We start from the raw sequence: 21,079 nt of genomic DNA on the forward strand, positions 1-21,079 counted from the left end.
GCAATCACACACAATCCCTAGTGAGTAAACACCTGAGTGACACCATGTGACGCTTCATCTTCTCACCAACAGGGGACAGAGCAATCACACACAATCCCTAGATAGTAAACACCTGAGTGACACCATAGTGACGCTTCATCTTCTCACCAGCAGGGGACAGAGGCAGATCACACACAATCCCTATAGTGAGTAAACACCTGAGTGACACCATGTGACACTTTATCTTCTCACCAGCAGGGGACAGAGCAATCACACACAATCCCTAGTGATTAAACACCTGAGTGACACCATGTGACGCTTCATCTTCTCACCAGCAGGGGACAGAGCAATCACACACAATCCCTAGTGAGTAAACACCTGAGTGACACCATGTGACGCTTCATCTTCTCACCAGCAGGGGACAGAGCAATCACACACAATCCCTAGTGATTAAACACCTGAGTGACACCATGTGACGCTTCATCTTCTCACCAGCAGGGGACAGAGCAATCACACACAATCCCTAGTGAGTAAACACCTGAGTGACACCATGTGACGCTTCATCTTCTCACCAGCAGGGGACAGAGCAATCACACACAATCCCTAGTGAGTAAACACCTGAGTGACACCATGTGACGCTTCATCTTCTCACCAGCAGGGGACAGAGCAATCACACACAATCCCTAGTGAGTAAACACCTGAGTGACACCATGTGACGCTTCATCTTCTCACCAGCAGGGGACAGAGCAATCACACACAATCCCTAGTGAGTAAACACCTGAGTGACACCATGTGACGCTTCATCTTCTCACCAGCAGGGAACAGAGCAATCACACACAATCCCTAGTGAGTAAACACCTGAGTGACACCATGTGACGCTTCATCTTCTCACCAGCAGGGGACAGAGCAATCACACACAATCCCTAGTGAGTAAACACCTGAGTGACACCATGTGACGCTTCATCTTCTCACCAGCAGGGGACAGAGCAATCACACACAATCCCTAGTGAGTAAACACCTGAGTGACACCATGTGACACTTCATCTTCTCACCAGCAGGGACAGAGCAATCACACACAATCCCTAGTGAGTAAACACCTGAGTGACACCATGTGACGCTTCATCTTCTCACCAGCAGGGGACAGAGCAATCACACACAATCCCTAATGATTAAACACCTGAGTGACACCATGTGACGCTTCATCTTCTCACCAGCAGGGGACAGAGCAATCACACACAATCGCTAGTGATTAAACACCTGAGTGACACCATGTGACGCTTCATCTTCTCACCAGCAGGGGACAGAGCAATCACACACAATCCCTAGTGAGTAAACACCTGAGTGACACCATGTGACGCTTCATCTTCTCACCAGCAGGGGACAGAGCAATCACACACAATCCCTAGTGAGTAAACACCTGAGTGACACCATGTGACGCTTCATCTTCTCACCAGCAGGGGACAGAGCAATCACACACAATCCCTAGTGAGTAAACACCTGAGTGACACCATGTGACGCTTCATCTTCTCATCAGCAGGGGACAGAGCAATCACACACAATCCCTAGTGAGTAAACACCTGAGTGACACCATGTGACGCTTCATCTTCTCACCAGCAGGGGACAGAGCAATCACACACAATCCCTAGTGAGTAAACACCTGAGTGACACCATGTGACGCTTCATCTTTCTCACCAGCAGGGGACAGAGCAATCACACACAATCCCTAGTGAGTAAACACCTGAGTGACACCATGTGACGCTTCATCTTCTCACCAGCAGGGGACAGAGCAATCACACACAATCCCTAGTGAATAAACACCTGAGTGACACCATGTGACGCTTCATCTTCTCAACAGCAGGGGACAGAGCAATCACACACAATCCCTAGTGAGTAAACACCTGAGTGACACCATGTGACGCTTCATCTTCTCATCAGCAGGGGACAGAGCAATCACACACAATCCCTAGTGAGTAAACACCTGAGTGACACCATGTGACGCTTCATCTTCTCATCAGCAGGGGACAGAGCAATCACACACAATCCCTAGTGAATAAACACCTGAGTGACACCATGTGACGCTTCATCTTCTCATCAGCAGGGGACAGAGCAATCACACACAATCCCTAGTGAGTAAAACACCTGAGTGACACCATGTGACGCTTCATCTTCTCACCAGCAGGGGACAGAGCAATCACACACAATCCCTAGTGAGTAAACACCTGAGTGACACCATGTGACGCTTCATCTTCTCACCAGCAGGGGACAGAGCAATCACACACAATCCCTAGTGAGTAAACACCTGAGTGACACCATGTGACGCTTCATCTTCTCACCAGCAGGGGACAGAGCAATCACACACAATCCCTAGTGAGTAAACACCTGAGTGACACCATGTGCCGCTTCATCTTCTCACCAGCAGGGGACAGAGCAATCACACACAACCCCTAGTGAGTAAACACCTGAGTGACACCATGTGACGCTTCATCTTCTCACCAGCAGGGGACAGAGCAATCACACACAATCCCTAGTGAATAAACACCTGAGTGACACCATGTGACACTTCATCTTCTCACCAGCAGGGGACAGAGCAATCACACACAATCGCTAATGATTAAACACCTGAGTGACACCATGTGACGCTTCATCTTCTCACCAGCAGGGGACAGAGCAATCACACACAATCGCTAATGATTAAACACCTGAGTGACACCATGTGACGCTTCATCTTCTCACCAGCAGGGGACAGAGCAATCACACACAATCCCTAGTGAATAAACACCTGAGTGACACCATGTGACACTTCATCTTCTCACCAGCAGGGGACAGAGCAATCACACACAATCCCTAGTGAGTAAACACCTGAGTGACACCATGTGACGCTTCATCTTCTCACCAGCAGGGGACAGAGCAATCACACACAATCCCTAGTGAATAAACACCTGAGTGACAGCATGTGACGCTTCATCTTCTCACCAGCAGGGGACAGAGCAATCACACACAATCCCTAGTGAGTAAACACCTGAGTGACACCATGTGACGCTTCATCTTCTCACCAGCAGGGGACAGAGCAATCACACACAATCCCTAGTGAGTAAACACCTGAGTGACACCATGTGACGCTTCATCTTCTCACCAGCAGGGGACAGAGCAATCACACACAATCCATAGTGAGTAAACACCTGAGTGACACCATGTGACGCTTCATCTTCTCACCAGCAGAGAACAGAGCAATCACACACAATCCCTAGTGAGTAAACACCTGAGTGACACCATGTGACGCTTCATCTTCTCACCAGCAGGGGACAGAGCAATCACTCACAATCCCTAGTGAGTAAACACCTGAGTGACACCATGTGACGCTTCATCTTCTCACCAGCAGGGGACAGAGCAATCACACACAATCCCTAGTGAGTAAACACCTGAGTGACACCATGTGACGCTTCATCTTCTCACCAGCAGGGAACAGAGCAATCACACACAATCCCTAGTGAGTAAACACCTGAGTGACGCTTCATCTTCTCACCAGCAGGGGACAGAGCAATCACACACAATCCCTAGTGAGTAAACACCTGAGTGACACCATGTGACGCTTCATCTTCTCACCAGCAGGGGACAGAGCAATCACACACAATCCCTAGTGAGTAAACACCTGAGTGACAGCAGGTGACACTTTATCTTCTCACCAGCAGGGGACAGAGCAATAACACACAATCCCTAGTGAGTAAACACCTGAGTGACAGCATGTGACGCTTCATCTTCTCACCAGCAGGGGACAGAGCAATCACACACAATCCCTATTGAGTAAACACCTGAGTGACACCATGTGACGCTTCATCTTCTCACCAGCAGGGGACAGAGCAATCACACACAATCCCTAGTGAGTAAACACCTGAGTGACACCATGTGACGCTTCATCTTCTCACCAGCAGGGCACAGAGCAATCACACACAATCCCTAGTGAGTAAACACCTGAGTGACACCATGTGACGCTTCATCTTCCCACCAGCAGGGGACAGAGCAATCACACACAATCCCTAGTGAGTAAACAACTGAGTGACACCATGTGACGCTTCGTCTTCTCACCAGCAGGGGACAGAGCAATCACACACAATCCCTAGTGAGTAAACACCTGAGTGACACCATGTGACGCTTCATCTTCCCACCAGCAGGGGACAGAGCAATCACACACAATCCCTAGTGAGTAAACACCTGAGTGACACCATGTGACGCTTCATCTTCTCACCAGCAGGGGACAGAGCAATCACACACAATCCCTAGTGAGTAAACACCTGAGTGACAGCATGTGACGCTTCATCTTCTCACCAGCAGGGGACAGAGCAATCACACACAATCCCTAGTGAGTAAACACCTGAGTGACACCATGTGACGCTTCATCTTCTCACCAGCAGGGGACAGAGCAATCACACACAATCCCTAGTGAGTAAACACCTGAGTGACACCATGTGACGCTTCATCTTCTCACCAGCAGGGAACAGAGCAATCACACACAATCCCTAGTGAGTAAACACCTGAGTGACACCATGTGACACTTCATCTTCTCACCAGCAGGGGACAGAGCAATCACACACAATCGCTAATGATTAAACACCTGAGTGACACCATGTGACGCTTCATCTTCTCACCAGCAGGGAACAGCTATCAAAATGACATACAGAACGTTCCATAACTGCCAAACTTGTCTCCATACTGAGAAGGGGCTGTAATGGGACATGGAGTAATATACCTGGAAACAGCTACCTCACTACATCACTCATTCTAGTTCTTAAAATAAAAACAAATAAAAAATTCTGTGTAATATGATGTAACAGTATAGCGTAGCTATGTGACGTGGCGTGATGGTGCAGTGCAGCTGTGTGACGTGGCGGTGCAGTGCAGCTGTGTGACGTGGCGGTGCAGTGCAGCTGTGTGACGTGGCGGTGCAGTGCAGCTGTGTGACGTGTGGGTTTAGTGCCGCTGTGTGACGTGGCGGTGCAGTGCAGCTGTGTGACGTGGCGGTGCAGTGCAGCTGTGTGACGTGGCGGTGCAGTGTAGCTGTGTGACACGGTTTGGTGGTGTAGTGCAGTGGAGCTGTATACCTGTGTGACGTGCTGTGGAGCTTGTATAATTGTGGGATTGGAACTCATTTAAGATCACACAGTTTCCAGGCTTCAGGAAGATCACAACGTTCTTGACACAGCATCCATCGGTCAGACACTATACAAACAGAACACGTCACTCACCCGGCCTCAGACACGATGGGCACCTGATCAAATCCTTTCTCACGAAGAAGCTGGATGGTTCTATCACAGCTCACAGTCGGTAAAACCGTTAGAGGAGCTGAGAGTGACAGGGACGAGACCTTCACGTTCCACCACCTGAGAAAGCATAAGAGACAGAGGGATAAGACCCTAACAGAATGGCGAGCTATGAGAGAGACAGCAAGATGAGACAGTCATAGAAGTACAGAGACAGTCTAAAAAGAGGCAACAGCTTACCAGGGTTTTCTGCCTTCCAGGTCGTCACCCTTAAGGAAATGCTTCTGTGTCATCCATTTGTCACTGAGGAACTTAGACCTGCGAAAATCCACCAGAGACATTACCAAATGGCACAGCCAGAGACCCAGCACCAAATGACACAGTCAGAGACCCAATGAGACAGCACCAAATGACACAGTCAGAGACCCAATGAGACAGCACCAAATGAAACAGCCAGAGACCCATCACCAAATGGCACAGCCAGAGACCCAGCACCAAATGACACAGTCAGAGACCCAATGAGACAGCACCAAATGAAACAGCCTGAGACCCAGTGAGACAGCACCAAATGACACAGCCAGAGACCCAATGAGACAGCACCAAATGAAACAGCCTGAGACCCAATGAGACAGCACCAAATGACACAGCACCAAATGAGACAGCCAGAGACCCAATGAGACAGCACCAAATGACACAGCACCAAATGAGACAGTCAGAGACCCAATGAGACAGCACCAAATGAAACAGCCAGAGACCCAATGAGACAGCACCAAATGAAACAGCCAGAGACCCAATGAGACAGCACCAAATGAAACAGCACCAAATAACACAGTCAGAGACCCAATGAGACAGCACCAAATGACACAGCCAGAGACCCAATGAGACAGCACCAAATGAAACAGCCTGAGACCCAATGAGACAGCACCAAATGACACAGCACCAGATGAGACAGCCAGAGACCCAATGAGACAGCACCAAATGACACAGCACCAAATGAGACAGTCAGAGACCCAATGAGACAGCACCAAATGAAACAGCCAGAGACCCAATGAGACAGCACCAAATGAAACAGCCAGAGACCCAATGAGACAGCACCAAATGAAACAGCACCAAATAACACAGTCAGAGACCCAATGAGACAGCACCAAATGAAACAGCCAGAGACCCAATGAGACAGCACCAAATGACACAGCACCAAATGAAACAGCCAGAGACCCAATGAGACAGCACCAAATGACACAGCCAGAGACCCAATGAGACAGCACCAAATGACACAGCACCAAATGACACAGCACCAAATGACACAGCACCAAATGACACAGCCAGAGATCCAATGAGACAGCACCAAATGACATAGCACCAAATGACACAGCACCAAATGACACAGCCAGAGATCCAATGAGACAGCACCAAATGACACAGCCAGAGACCCAATGAGACAGCACCAAATGACACAGCCAGAGACCCAATGAGACAGCACCAAATGACACAGCCAGACACCCAATGAGACAGCACCAAATGACACAGCACCAAATGACACAGCACCAAATGACACAGCACCAAATGAAACAGCCAGAGACCCAATGAGACAGCACCAAATGACACAGCACCAAATGACACAGCCAGAGACCCAATGAGACAGCACCAAATGACACAGCACCAAATGACACAGCCAGAGACCCAATGAGACAGCACCAAATGACACAGCACCAAATGACACAGCCAGAGACCCAATGAGACAGCACCAAATGACACAGCACCAAATGACACAGCCAGAGACCCAATGAGACAGCACCAAATGACACAGCACCAAATGACACAGCCAGAGACCCAATGAGACAGCATCAAATGACACAGCACCAAATGAAACAGCCAGAGACCCAATGAGACAGCACCAAATGACACAGCCAGAGACCCAATGAGACAGCACCAAATGAAACAGCCAGAGACCCAATGAGACAGCACCAAATGAAACAGCCAGAGACCCAATGAGACAGCACCAAATGACACAGCCAGAGACCCAATGAGACAGCACCAAATGACACAGCCAGACACCCAATGAGACAGCACCAAATGACACAGCCAGACACCCAATGAGACAGCCAGAGACCCAGCACCAAATGACACAGCCAGAGATCCAATGAGACAGCACCAAATGACACAGCCAGAGATCCAATGAGACAGCACCAAATGAAACAGCCAGAGACCCAGTGAGACAGCACCAAATGACGCAGCCGGAGACCCAGTGAGACAGCACCAAATGACACAGCCAGAGACCCATCACCAAATGACACAGCCAGAGACCCATCACCAAATGACACAGCCAGAGACCCATCACCAAATGACACAGCCAGAGACCCAATGAGACAGCACCAAATGACACAGCCAGAGACCCAGTGAGACAGCACCAAATGACACAGCCAGAGACCCAATGAGACAGCACCAAATGACACAGCCAGAGACCCAGTGAGACAGCACCAAATGACACAGTCAGAGACCCAGCACCAAATGACACAGTCAGAGACCCATCACCAAATGACACAGCCAGAGACCCATCACCAAATGACACAGCCAGAGACCCAATGAGACAGCACCAAATGACACAGCCAGAGACCCAGTGAGACAGCACCAAATTACACAGTCAGAGACCCAGCACCAAATGACACAGTCAGAGACCCAATGAGACAGCACCAAATGACACAGCCAGAGACCCAGAACCAAATGACACAGAGACCCAGTGAGACAGCACCAAATGACACAGCCAGAGACCCAAATGAGACAGCACCAAATGACACAGCCAGAGACCCAAATGACACAGCACCAAATGACACAGTCAGAGACCCAATGAGACAGCACCAAATGACACAGCCAGAGACCCAGAACCAAATGACACAGAGACCCAGTGAGACAGCACCAAATGACACAGCCAGAGACCCAAATGAGACAGCACCAAATGACACAGCCAGAGACCCTGTGAGACAGCACCAAATGACACAGTCAGAGACCCAGCACCAAATGACACAGTCAGAGACCCAATGAGACAGCACCAAATGACACAGCCAGAGACCCAGAACCAAATGACACAGAGACCCAGTGAGACAGCACCAAATGACACAGCCAGAGACCCAAATGAGACAGCACCAAATGACACAGCCAGAGACCCAGTGAGACAGCACCAAATGACACAGCCAGAGACCCAGTGAGACAGCACCAAATGACACAGCCAGAGACCCAGTGAGATAGCACCAAATGACACAGCCAGAGACACAGTGAGACAGCACCAAATGACACAGCCAGAGACCCAGTGAGACAGCACCAAATGACACAGCCAGAGACACAGTGAGACAGCACCAAATGACACAGCCAGAGACCCAGTGAGACAGCACCAAATGACACAGCCAGAGACTACATGTGCCACATCCAACGCTGACACCTCCTACTGGTCTACTACATGCACCACGTCCAAAGCTACTCACCCCCTACTGGTCTATTATATGTGCCATGTGCAAAGCTACTCATATATAGACAAACACATATAAATACATACACACATATATAGACAAACACATATAAATACATACACACATATATAGACAAAGAATTGTGAATACATACACACATATATAGACAAACACATGTAAATACATACACACATATATAGACAAACACTTGTGAATACATACACACATATATAGACAAACACTTGTGAATACATACACACATATATAGACAAACACTTGTGAATACATACACACATATATAGACAAACATTTGTGAATACATAGACACATATATAGACAAACACATGTAAATACACACACACATATATAGACAAACACTTGTGAATACATAGACACATATATAGACAAACACATGTAAATACACACACACATATATAGACAAACACTTGTGAATACATAGACACATATATAGACAAACACATGTAAATTCACACACACATATATAGACAAACACATGTAAAGGCAAACACACACACACATATATAGACAAACACATGTAAATACACACACACATATATAGACAAACACATGTAAAGGCAAACACACACACACATATATAGACAAACACATGTAAATACACACACACACATATATAGACAAACACATGTAAATACACACACACATATAGACAAATACATGTAAATACACACACACACACGTAAATACACACACACATATATAGACAAACACATATAAATACACACACATATATATATATATATATATATATATATATATATATATAGACACACATGTAAATACACACACACACATATATATATAGACAAACACATGTAAATACATACACACACATATAGACAAAAACATGTAAATACATACACATTAGGGCTGTGCGATTTCCCTGCGGATGCGGTTTTAAACTGCAATTAACCGCCGTGATTTAAAAACCATGAGAGTCTGCGTTTTTATGTAAAACATTTTTTTACTCTGATCATCAAAAAAATGGAGGAGTCCTCCAGGCTTCCATTGTATGACGGAGGATAAGAGGTGGACCCGTGGACGGACCTGTGAAGCCCGCGAAACTGCCATTTTTTTTTTCAGAGTATATGGGAGCAGCGGCAACAGCCCTTCATCTGGGAGTGTGGCAGTGGTAAAGCGGTTGTGTGGCGGTGGTCAAGTGGTGGTGTGGCGGTGGGACATGTGCTCAAAGTTGTGACTCTAAAGTGAGTAGTATTGTTTGTTTTTATTAAGTTCTGTGAGGGATAACATTGATTCCATTCCCTGTCTGGGTCCATTTTAAAATCTAAGATCATTTTTATAATATATTAAATATATCATTGAGTTGAGTCATTGTAAAGTACAGATAGATGATAGTTTATAGCTCTTGATTCAGAACAGAAATTAAATAGATTTATTTAATGAATAAAAAAAAAATGCTTTAGCACTTTTTATGATGTCCCTCCCAGTCCCTTACTGTTTGTGCGTGTGTTTGTTGTCTTTCCAAAAAGTAGAACTTGTCTCCCCTGCTATCCCCGGCCCCTACCATTCTATGTCTATTTTTTACCTCCCACCAACTAATTCTATAACTCTTTTATGTTCAACCAACAGCAAAGGCTGCCTGTGTGTCATCTCCTACTCCTAGTATCAAGTTCACCAAAGTCTGTCAACACCTGTGGTTCCAGTCAAGAATATATTGCATCCTGTTTCTTCTTCAACAACATCATCAAGGTCATCCACATCCTGCACTGCTGCTTTTTTCTTATTCTACAACTGCAAGGTCATCCACAACATCCTGCACTAGCCTGTCTATTCTTCTACATCAGCAAGGTCATCCATATCCTGCACAGCCTGTCTATTCTTCTACATCAGCAAGGTCATCCATATCCTGCATAGCCTGCCTATTCTTCTACAACAGCAAGGTCATCCACATCCTGCACAGCCTGTCTATTCTTCTACAACAGAAAGGTCATCCACATCCTGCACAGCCCGTCTATTCTTCTACAACAGCAAGGTCATCCATATCCTGCACAGCCTGTCTATTCTTCTACAACCACAAGGTCATTCACAACATCCTGCACAGCCTGTCTATTCTTCTACAACAGCAAGGTCATCCACATCCTGCACAGCCCGTCTATTCTTCTACATCAGAAAGGTCATCCATATCCTGCACCACCTGCGTATTCTTCTACATCAGCAAGGTCATCCGCATCCTGCACTAGCCTGTCTATTCATCTACATCAGCAAGGTCATCCACATCCTGCACTAGCCTGTCTATCCTTCTACAACCGCAAGCCTGTCTATTCTCCTACATCAGCAAGTTCATCCACATCCTGCAGTAGCCTGTCTATCCTTCTACAACCGGAAGGTCATCCACAACATCCTGCACAGCCCGTCTATTCTTCTACATCAGTAAGGTCATCCATATCCTGCAAAGCCTGTCTATTCTCCTACATCAGCAAGTTTATCCACATCCTGCACTAGCCTGTTTATCCTTCTACAACCGCAAGGTCATCCACAACATCCTGCACAGCCTGTCTATTCTTCTACAACAGCAAGGTCATCCATATCCTGCACAGCCTGTCTATTCTTCTACATCAGCAAGGTCATCCATATCCTGAGCCGCCTGTCTATTCTTCTACATCAGCAAGGTCATCCACATCCTGCACTAGCCTGTCTATCCTTCTACAACCGCAAGGTCATCCACAACCTCCTGCACAGCCTGTCTATTCTTCTACAACAGCAAAGTCATCCATATCCTGCACAGCCTGTATATTCTTCCACAGCAGCAAGGTCATCTACATCCTGCACTAGCCTGTCTATTCTTCTACATCAGCAAAGTCATCCATATCCTGCTCCGCCTGTCTATTCTTCTACATCAGCAAGGTCATCCATATCCTGCACAGCCTGTCTATTCTTCTACATCAACAAAGTCATCCACATCCTGCACAGCCTGTCTATTCTTCTACATCAGCAAGGTCATCCATATCCTGAACCGCCTGTCTATTCTTCTACATCAGCAAGGTCATCCACATCCTGCACTAGCCTGTCTATCCTTCTACAACCGCAAGGTCATCCACAACCTCCTGCACAGCCTGTCTATTCTTCTACAACAGCAAAGTCATCCATATCCTGCACAGCCTGTATATTCTTCCACAGCAGCAAGGTCATCTACATCCTGCACTAGCCTGTCTATCCTTCTACAACCGCAAGGTCATCCACAACCTCCTGAACAGCCTGTTTATTCTTCTACAACAGCAAGGTCATCCACAACATCCTGCACTAGCCTGTCTATTCTTCTACAACAGCAAGGTCATCCATATCCTGCACAGCCTGTCTATTCTTCTACATCAGCAAGGTCATCCATATCCTGCACAGCCTGTCTATTCTTCTACAACAGCAAAGTCATCCATATCATGCACAGTCTGTCTATTCTTCTACAACAGCAAGGTCATCCATATCCTGCACAGCCTGTATATTCTTCCACAGCAGCAAGGTCATCTACATCCTGCACTAGCCTGTCTATTCTTCTACATCAGCAAGGTCATCCACAACATCCTGCACAGCCTGTCTATTCTTCTACATCAGCAAGGTCATCCATTTCCTGCACAGCCTGTCTATTCTTCTACAACAGCAAGGTCATCCACAACATCCTGCACTAGCCTGTCTATTCTTCTACATCAACAAAGTCATCCACATCCTGCACAGCCTGTCTATTCTTCTACTGCAGCAAATACGAATAAAAGCAGCAACACCTTAATTATGCATCAAAGGTATCTTTTATTTGTGAGACATCACAGCATACAGTAAACTGTATGCTGTGATGTCTCACAAATAAAAGATACCTTTGATGCATAATTAAGCAAAGTCATCCATATCCTGCACAGCCTGTCTATTCTTCTACAGCAGCAAGATCATCCATATCCTGCACAGCCTGTCTATTCTTCTACTACAGCAAAGTCATCCATATCCTGCACAGCCTGTCTATTCTTCTACATCAGCAAGGTCATCCATATCCTGCACTAGCCTGTCTATTCTTCTACAACAGCAAGGTCATCTACATCCTGCACATCCTGTCTATTCTTCTACAACAGCAAAGTCATCCATATCCTGCACAGCCTGTCTATTCTTCTACAACAGCAAGGTCATCCATATCCTGCACTAGCCTATCTATTCTTCAACATCAGCAAGGTCATCCACATCCTGCACTAGCCTGTCTATTCGTCTACAACAGCAAGGTCATCCATATCCTGCACAGCCTGTCTATTCTTCTACATCAGCAAGGTCATCCACAACATCCTGCACAGCCTGTCTATTCTTCTACTACAGCAAGGTCATCCACATCCTGCACTAGCCTGTCTATTCTTCTACATCAGCAAGGTCATCCATTTCCTGCACAGCCTGTCTATTCTTCTACAACAGCAAGGTCATCCACATCCTGCACAGCCTGTCTATTCTTCTACTGCAGCAAATACGAATAAAAGCAGCAACACCTTAATTATGCATCAAAGGTATCTTTTATTTGTGAGACATCACAGCATACAGTAAACTGTATGCTGTGATGTCTCACAAATAAAAGATACCTTTGATGCATAATTAAGCAAAGTCATCCATATCCTGCACAGCCTGTCTATTCTTCTACAGCAGCAAGGCCATCCATATCCTGCACAGCCTGTCTATTCTTCTACATCAGCAAGGTCATCCATATCCTGCACAGCCTGTCTATTCTTCTACAACAGCAAGGTCATCCACATCCTGCACAGCCTGTCTATTCTTCTACATCAGCAAGATCATCCATATCCTGCACAGCCTGTCAATTCTTCTACATCAGCAAGGTCATCCATATCCTGCACAGCCTGTCTATTCTTCTACATCAGCAAGGTCATCCATATCCTGCACAGCCTGTCTATTCTTCTACAACAGCAAGGTCATCCATATCCTGCACTAGCCTATCTATTCTTCAACATCAGCAAGGTCATCCACATCCTGCACTAGCCTGTCTATTCGTCTACAACAGCAAGGTCATCCATATCCTGCACAGCCCGTCTATTCTTCTACATCAGCAAGGTCATCCACAACATCCTGCACAGCCTGTCTATTCTTCTACTACAGCAAGGTCATCCACATCCTGCACTAGCCTGTCTATTCTTCTACATCAGCAAGGTCATCCATATTCTGCACAGCCTGTCTATACTTCTACAACAGCAAGGTCATTCACATCCTGCACAGCCTGTCTATTCTTCTACAACAGCAAGGTCATCCATATCCTGAACAGCCTGTCTATTCTTCTACAGCAGCAAGGCCATCCATATCATGCACAGCCTGTCTATTCTTCTACATCAGCAAGGTCATCCATATCCTGCACAGCCTGTCTATTCTTCTACAACAGCAAGGTCATCCATATCCTGAACAGCCTGTCTATTCTTCTACAGCAGCAAGGTCATCCATATTCTGCACAGCCTGTCTATTCTTCTACAACAGCAAGGTCATCCACATCCTGCACAGCCTGTCTATTATTCTACAACAGCAAGGTCATCCATATCCTGCACTAGCCTGTCTATTCTTCTACATCAGCAAGGTCATCCACAACATCCTGCACAGCCTGTCTATTCTTCTACATCAACAAGGTCATCCACAACATCCTGCACAGCCTGTCTATTCTTCTACTACAGCAAGGTGACCCACATCCTGCACTAGCCTGTCTATTCTTCTACAACAGCAAGGTCATCCATATCCTGAACAGCCTGTCTATTCTTCTACAACAGCAAGGTCATCCATATCCTGAACAGCCTATCTATTCTTCTACAGCAGCAAGGCCATCCATATCCTGCACAGCCTGTGTATTCTTCTACAACAGCAAGGTCATCCACATCCTGCACAGCCTGTCTATTCTTCTACATCAGCAAGGTCATCCATATCCTGCACTAGCCTGTCTATTCTTCTACAGCAGCAAGGTCATCCATATCCTGCACTAGCCTGTCTATTCTTCTACATCAGCAAGGCCATCCACATCCTGTCTATTCGTCTACAACCTTAAGGTCATCCACAACATCCTGCACTAGCCTGTCTATTCTTCTGCAACAGCAAGGTCATCCACAACATCCTGCACTAGCCTGTCTATTCTTCTACAACAGCAAGGTCGTCCACAACATCCTGCACTAGCCTGTCTATTCTTCTACAACAGCAAGGTCATCCACAACATCCTACACAGCCTGTCTATTCTTCTACAACAGCAAGGTCAGCCACATCCTACATAGCCTGTGTCTTCTACAACAGCAAATTCCTTCGGCAAGTGGACTGCAAGCTTGTGTCTTCTACAACAGCAAGATCAGTCATCCAAAGACAGTGTCTTCTATAACTGCAAGGTCAGTCATACAAAGATAGTGTCTTCTACAACAGCAAGGTCAGTCCTCCAGCGCCAGTGTATTTTACAACTGCAAGGTCATTCTCCTCCAGTGAAAGCCAGTATTGCCTCATTCTCAAATAAACATGATGAGCAAGCCCATTGTTGTCTTCTTTATATTCAACTCATTACAAGTGTAAGCCTGTGGTCTCTTGTCTCTCAATCAAGGTGACTGCATCATCAAGCCCATTGTTGTCTTCTTTATATTCAAGTGCAGCAAGCCTTTGGTCTCTTCAATCAAGGTGACTGCATCATCAAGCTCATTGTTGTCTTCTTTATATTAAAGTGCAAGCCTGTGGTCTCTTGTCTTAATTGCAGCACAAGCAGATCAGCCTCCTTCTTGATCCAAAATAATTGAGATTCAAAAATCTTTTGGAAGCTTTTTCAAGACTGCTTCAGCTGCGTCATCTCTGCAACTTTAAGAAGCGATACTAGCATCATCAGAGCTAAGCTGTAACAGCTAACTGAATCATCAAGCCCATTCAATTGTTGTCTATTTCTATTCAAGTGCAAGCCTGAGTGTGGTCTCCTGTCTCTCATTGTGCCACCCTACTGATTCTGGCAGTGTGGACTGTGCGGTACTATAAATCTCCTCATTTTTTGAGCCAGCTGGTAGTGTGTGCGGTAGATAAAATTCAAGATGAGTTCTGATCCAGAGCTGTCCATGTCCAACAATAACAACAATGATAATGACTTGTTGGTGGCAAAGAGAAATTCTGCATCAGTTGTTTGGGAATATTTTGGATTCAGAAAAGATGATGTGAAACAGAACCAAGTAATCTGCAAGACTGGTGGAATGAGTGTTGCAACAAAACAAAGTAACACAACAAACCTGTTCCAGCACCTTAAAAAGTGGCATAGGGAAATGTTTGATCAATGTATAGCAAAAAAAAAAAACACAGGCAGAGAAAAGACAACACAAAAAAGCTGTGAAGGTAAAGTTGAGCAGAAAGTTCAACAATCAATCATGAAGGCATTTGCAAGCACATCATCACTTTATGCGAAGAACTCAAAAAGGCATATAGAAATAACTAACACTATTGCCTATTATATATTTAAAGGCATGGTTCCTGCATACATGGTTAGTAACGAAGGCTTCAAAAAAATTATACAAACACTCGACAAGAGATACCAACTGCCATCTCGCAAACACTTCAGTAGTTGCAATCCCAGAAATGTATTGAAAACCGTAGTTGAATCTGAGATAAAACAATTGGAATACTATATGCAACAACAACAGATATGTGATCAAGACGAACAATGGAGCCATATATATGAGTTTAACCGTGCACTTCATCATAAAGAAGATTACATTAACTCAAGCCCAGGAAGAGCTTCAACTGCCAAAGCATTCACTTATAACGGAGTGCCCAACAAGGTGGAGCTAAAGACAACAGATGATAGAGAGAGTTTTAGCGTAACAGAGAGCATTGACTCAGGTTCTCTCTGCAGACAGAAAAAAACAGACATCTGGTTCAACAATGGCAGGACACTGATGTTCTTGAATCTGTGAGTAAGGCACTGGGTAAATTTTAAGATTTTACTGATGCCCTTTCTGGCAAGTACTACGTCAGTGTATCATATCTGAAAACAGTTCTGCATCTATTAAATACAAAGACACTGGCTCTGGAGGAAGTTGATCCTGACCTGACCAGGACACTAAAAATAAATCCAAAATTCTTGAATATAAATTATGAAGATACTCAAAATCTGCTAGATATGGCATCATTCCTTGATCCACGATTCAAGACAAGCTACATAAATGTGGATAAAATTCCAAGCATCAAGGCCAGGGTAATGTCTGATATGGCCATTGTGTCTGAGCAGCAAGTCGTGCAGGAGCCAAATCAAGCAATCGGCAGTCCCCCATGCAAAGTAATTGTAAATGTTGTTGTAGAAGATGTAAGACAGTGCCAGCAACTGCAGCAGATGGTCCTCCTCCCGCAAAGCAATCAAGAAAGTCTTAGGAAGCTTTTTCAAGAATGAGTCCGCTGCGCCATCTCTGCAACTTGAAGAAGCCATAGCATCAGAGCTGAACAGCTACCTGCTTCCTCCCACCATAATGAGAAAAATCCTCCGCAATGGTGGAAAAACTACATCAGATGAAGTTTCCCAAATTAAGCAAGCTTGCACAAAAATATATTTGTGTTCCTGTAACTAGTTCACCATCAGAGAGGGTGTTTAGCACAGGAGGAAATGTGGTGACCTGTCAACGTTATGATTACCATTATGGATTTCAAATTAAACTTAAGCAGTCCACCAGCGGTAATGCTTGAAATCCAAATTTTTTAAAGTTATATATTTATGTTTATTCTCCGATTTTAAATATATAATATTAGGAAATAATATTATTATAGATAATATATTATGTAACTTAATACATAATATTACTAAATTATTTAAGAGTACTACAAATTACAAAGTAGAATTTCTTCCTGGGCCCTCCTATTACAAGCTCTACAGCTTATAGTTTGTACTTAATGTGTCACTCACTATGACTAACCCATTGTGATATTGTCAGGTCAAATTACTTCTTGATTCCCATTTCCCTCCTGTGTGAAACTGCGCATGCACTTAGTGCACTGACTGCAGTCTGGCTGTAGGAATGGCCAATGCCATAACCAGGGCAGGTTCCAATGTTTTGTATTATAACTATTATGTTTTATTTTTTTAAAATATACTCTTACTGTACTATGCTGCACTGCTGCTGCTATTAGTTGATTTATGGATGTTAAAAACAGGTTGCAGGATTGACCTTGTCAATGCCACACCCCTCATATTTTCCTGGACAGTAACTCAGCTAAACGACTAACACATGAAGCAGTGTGCATGCACTGCTTCATTTGTTACTCATACCACAGCTAGAATGACTGCCCAAAAAAACATGGACAATGTGGTAAGAACTAACCAGCAAATTTAATTTCAATTAGCTTTGTGTGTCTTGGTTCACTTGTTTGTATTATGTACTCTAACTGTTCTGTACTACAGAATAGCTGTGTGATGTAATATGACAGGCAGTGCAGGATGTCAGGATTGACCTCGTCAGTGCCACGTCCCCCATGTTTGCCTGGACAGACACTGAATATCACATACAGCAGTGTGTGCATTGTACTACCTTTACTTACTGTACTTATACACAAATCATACTGCTGTAAAGTCAGCACTTTTCAGGTTTCTCCATGCTCACACTGCTTCATTTGTTAATCGTACCACAGCTAGACTGACTGCCCAAGAAAACATGACAATGTTGTGTCAGAAGACCTAAGAACTGGCTAGTGTCTACTGTGTAACCACAGCACAGGCAGCTAATTTGATTTGAACTATTTTGTGGTTTATATTTTTATGCTCCCAGAGTGTATTGGCCATTGAGAAAAATGTACATTAAGATTCTGTAGTGTTAAATACATCTTTCACTGAAAAATAAAGGTGTTTTAGTCATTTTTAATAAAATAGCAAGTTGAATCGCAAACAACGTTTTTTTTTTGGTCGAAAACCGCAATTTTATTTTTTTCAAAATCGCACAGCCCTAATACATACACACATATAAAAACAAACACATGTGAATACATACACACATATATATAGACAAACACTTATGAATACATACACACATATATAGACAAACACATGTGAATACATACACATATATAGACAAACGCTTATGAATACATACACACATATATAGACAAACACTTATGAATACATACACACATATATAGACAAACACTTGTGAATACATACACACATATATAGACAAACACTTATGAATACATACATACATATATAGACAAACACATGTGAATACATACACACATATATAGACAAACACTTATGAATACATACACACATATATAGACAAACACTTGTGAATACACACACACATATATAGACAAACAATTATGAATACATACACACATATATAGACAAACACTTATGAATACATACACACATATATAGACAAACAATTATGAATACATACACACATATATAGACAAACAATTATGAATACATACACACATATATAGACAAATGTTACGGTTACCCTTAGTCTCGCTGAGAGATGGACCGCTTAGTAGCCTGGATTCCTATTGCTGAAGAGGGGAGAAACTGCTTTCCATAGTATTCTATATGAGTCTCGCAAATGTAGAATAATCCCCCTTAGCTGTAGTACAGCTAGGATACCCTTCTGCCCACAAAAACGAGTCAACGCTGCGATTGAGGGACAACCAAGAACTGAGGACTGGGATGCCCAGCCTGCTTTTTTATTTAGGTTACATGCACACAGGGCACTCCCAGGGGGGGAAGCATAAAATCCCCCATCACACATTTAGACAAAGCCCTTGGACAAGCCACCGCAGATAACAAGTACACACAAGAAAACAATTGAGTCCTTCTTATCACCTAGCAGTGAATGCTTATCACAAACTTAATTACAGTACACAATATGCTAGGAAACCTGCCTCAGAAAATAGTTTTCTCAAAACTGAACAGAGTTAACCCTTTATGAAATGATACTTATTACAGTTTTCTTGGAGCCCTTCTTAGGCGCTGGCTTGGCTGGTTCAGGCATTGCTGCTGGGAAATAAGTTTCTTCACAACAAAATAACTAATGCTTCTGTAACAGTGCTCCCTTTCTGTGGAACACTCTGGCAGACACGGTCTGACCCCTTTTCGGGGCAGACTAAGGCTGTCCAGACTGCTGGTTATGCGGGGCTGAGGTCGGTTTGTCTGGACAACCCGTCGGCGTTGCCATTCTGTTTCCCAGGTCTGTAAGTAATGGTGAAATTGAAGGGTTGCAACGATAAACTCCAACGTAATAGCCTGCCATTATCTCCAGAGACCCGGTTCAGCCACACCAACGGGTTATGGTCGGTGACCAGAGTGAACTCCTGCCCATATAAATAGGGAGTCAATTTCTTTAATGCCCACACCAAAGCCAAACACTCCTTTTCGACCGCTGCATAGCTGACTTCGCGGGGCAGGAGCTTCCGGCTGATGTAGGCAACTGGATGCTCCCCTCCATCTTCGCCTACTTGGCTGAGGACGGCTCCCAGCCCGAACATGGAAGCATCTGTATGGACGATAAAACGTTTGTTAAGGGCTGGAGCCGCCAAGACAGGAGCGTTAATTAGAGCATTTTTGAGAGCCTGGAAAGCCGTTTCACAGTGGGGAGACCACAGGACCTGTCGAGGTAAGTTCTTCTTGGTCAAGTCAGTCAGGGGTTTGGCAAGTGTGCTGTAGTCTGGTACGAACCGTCTATAGTACCCTGCCGTGCCCAGGAAGGCTAGGACCTGAGTCTTAGTGATGGGGGTGGGCCAATTGGCGACAGCTTCTATCTTGGCCGGCTCTGGTCGCTGCTTTCCACACCCCACCCGGTGACCCAGGTACTGTACCTCGGCCATCCCAAAGTGGCATTTTTCTGGCTTCAGAGTCAGGCCAGCAGCCCGGATCTGATCCAGAACCATTCCTATGTGAGCTAAGTGGTCCTCCCATGACTCACTGTGGATCGCTATGTCGTCCAGGTAGGCGCAAGCAAAACTCTGGAAGCCATCCAGGAGCCTATCCACCAAGCGCTGGAATGTAGCTGGGGCATTCTTCATCCCAAACGGCATTACCCTAAACTGATATAAGCCGAATGGGGTGACGAATGCCGACTTGGGGATAGCCTCCGGGGCCAGGGGAATCTGCCAGTAACCTTTGCAGAGGTCAATAGTGGTCAGGTAATTTCCCCTGGCTATACGATCGAGTAGCTCGTCTACCCTGGGCATAGGGTAAGCGTCCGTCACGGTCTTTTCATTGAGCCTCCGATAGTCTACGCAGAACCGGGTGGTCCCATCTTTCTTGGGCACCAAGACAACTGGGGAGGCCCAGGGACTATCGGAGGGCTCAATTACCCTGAGTTGGAGCATCTCATCGATCTCCTTCTTCATTCCTATCCTAACTGCTTCGGGGATTCGGTACGG

At 45.1% G+C, this 21,079-nt stretch overlaps 1 protein-coding gene across 1 annotated transcript in view; it reads right to left on the reverse strand.

The window, feature by feature from the left end:
* The window catches only part of CBS (cystathionine beta-synthase), a gene marked incomplete in the record, with an annotated part of 186,425 nt that overhangs the window by 12,527 nt on the left and 152,819 nt on the right, over window positions 1-21,079 (reverse strand). The window contains 2 exon segments of the mRNA XM_053705702.1: window positions 5,220-5,354; window positions 5,475-5,552. Of these exon segments, the coding sequence (XP_053561677.1) occupies window positions 5,220-5,354; window positions 5,475-5,552 (213 nt within the window).

Source organism: Bombina bombina, chromosome 3 (assembly GCF_027579735.1).
Source record: "Bombina bombina isolate aBomBom1 chromosome 3, aBomBom1.pri, whole genome shotgun sequence".
NCBI classification, from domain to species: domain Eukaryota; kingdom Metazoa; phylum Chordata; class Amphibia; order Anura; family Bombinatoridae; genus Bombina; species Bombina bombina.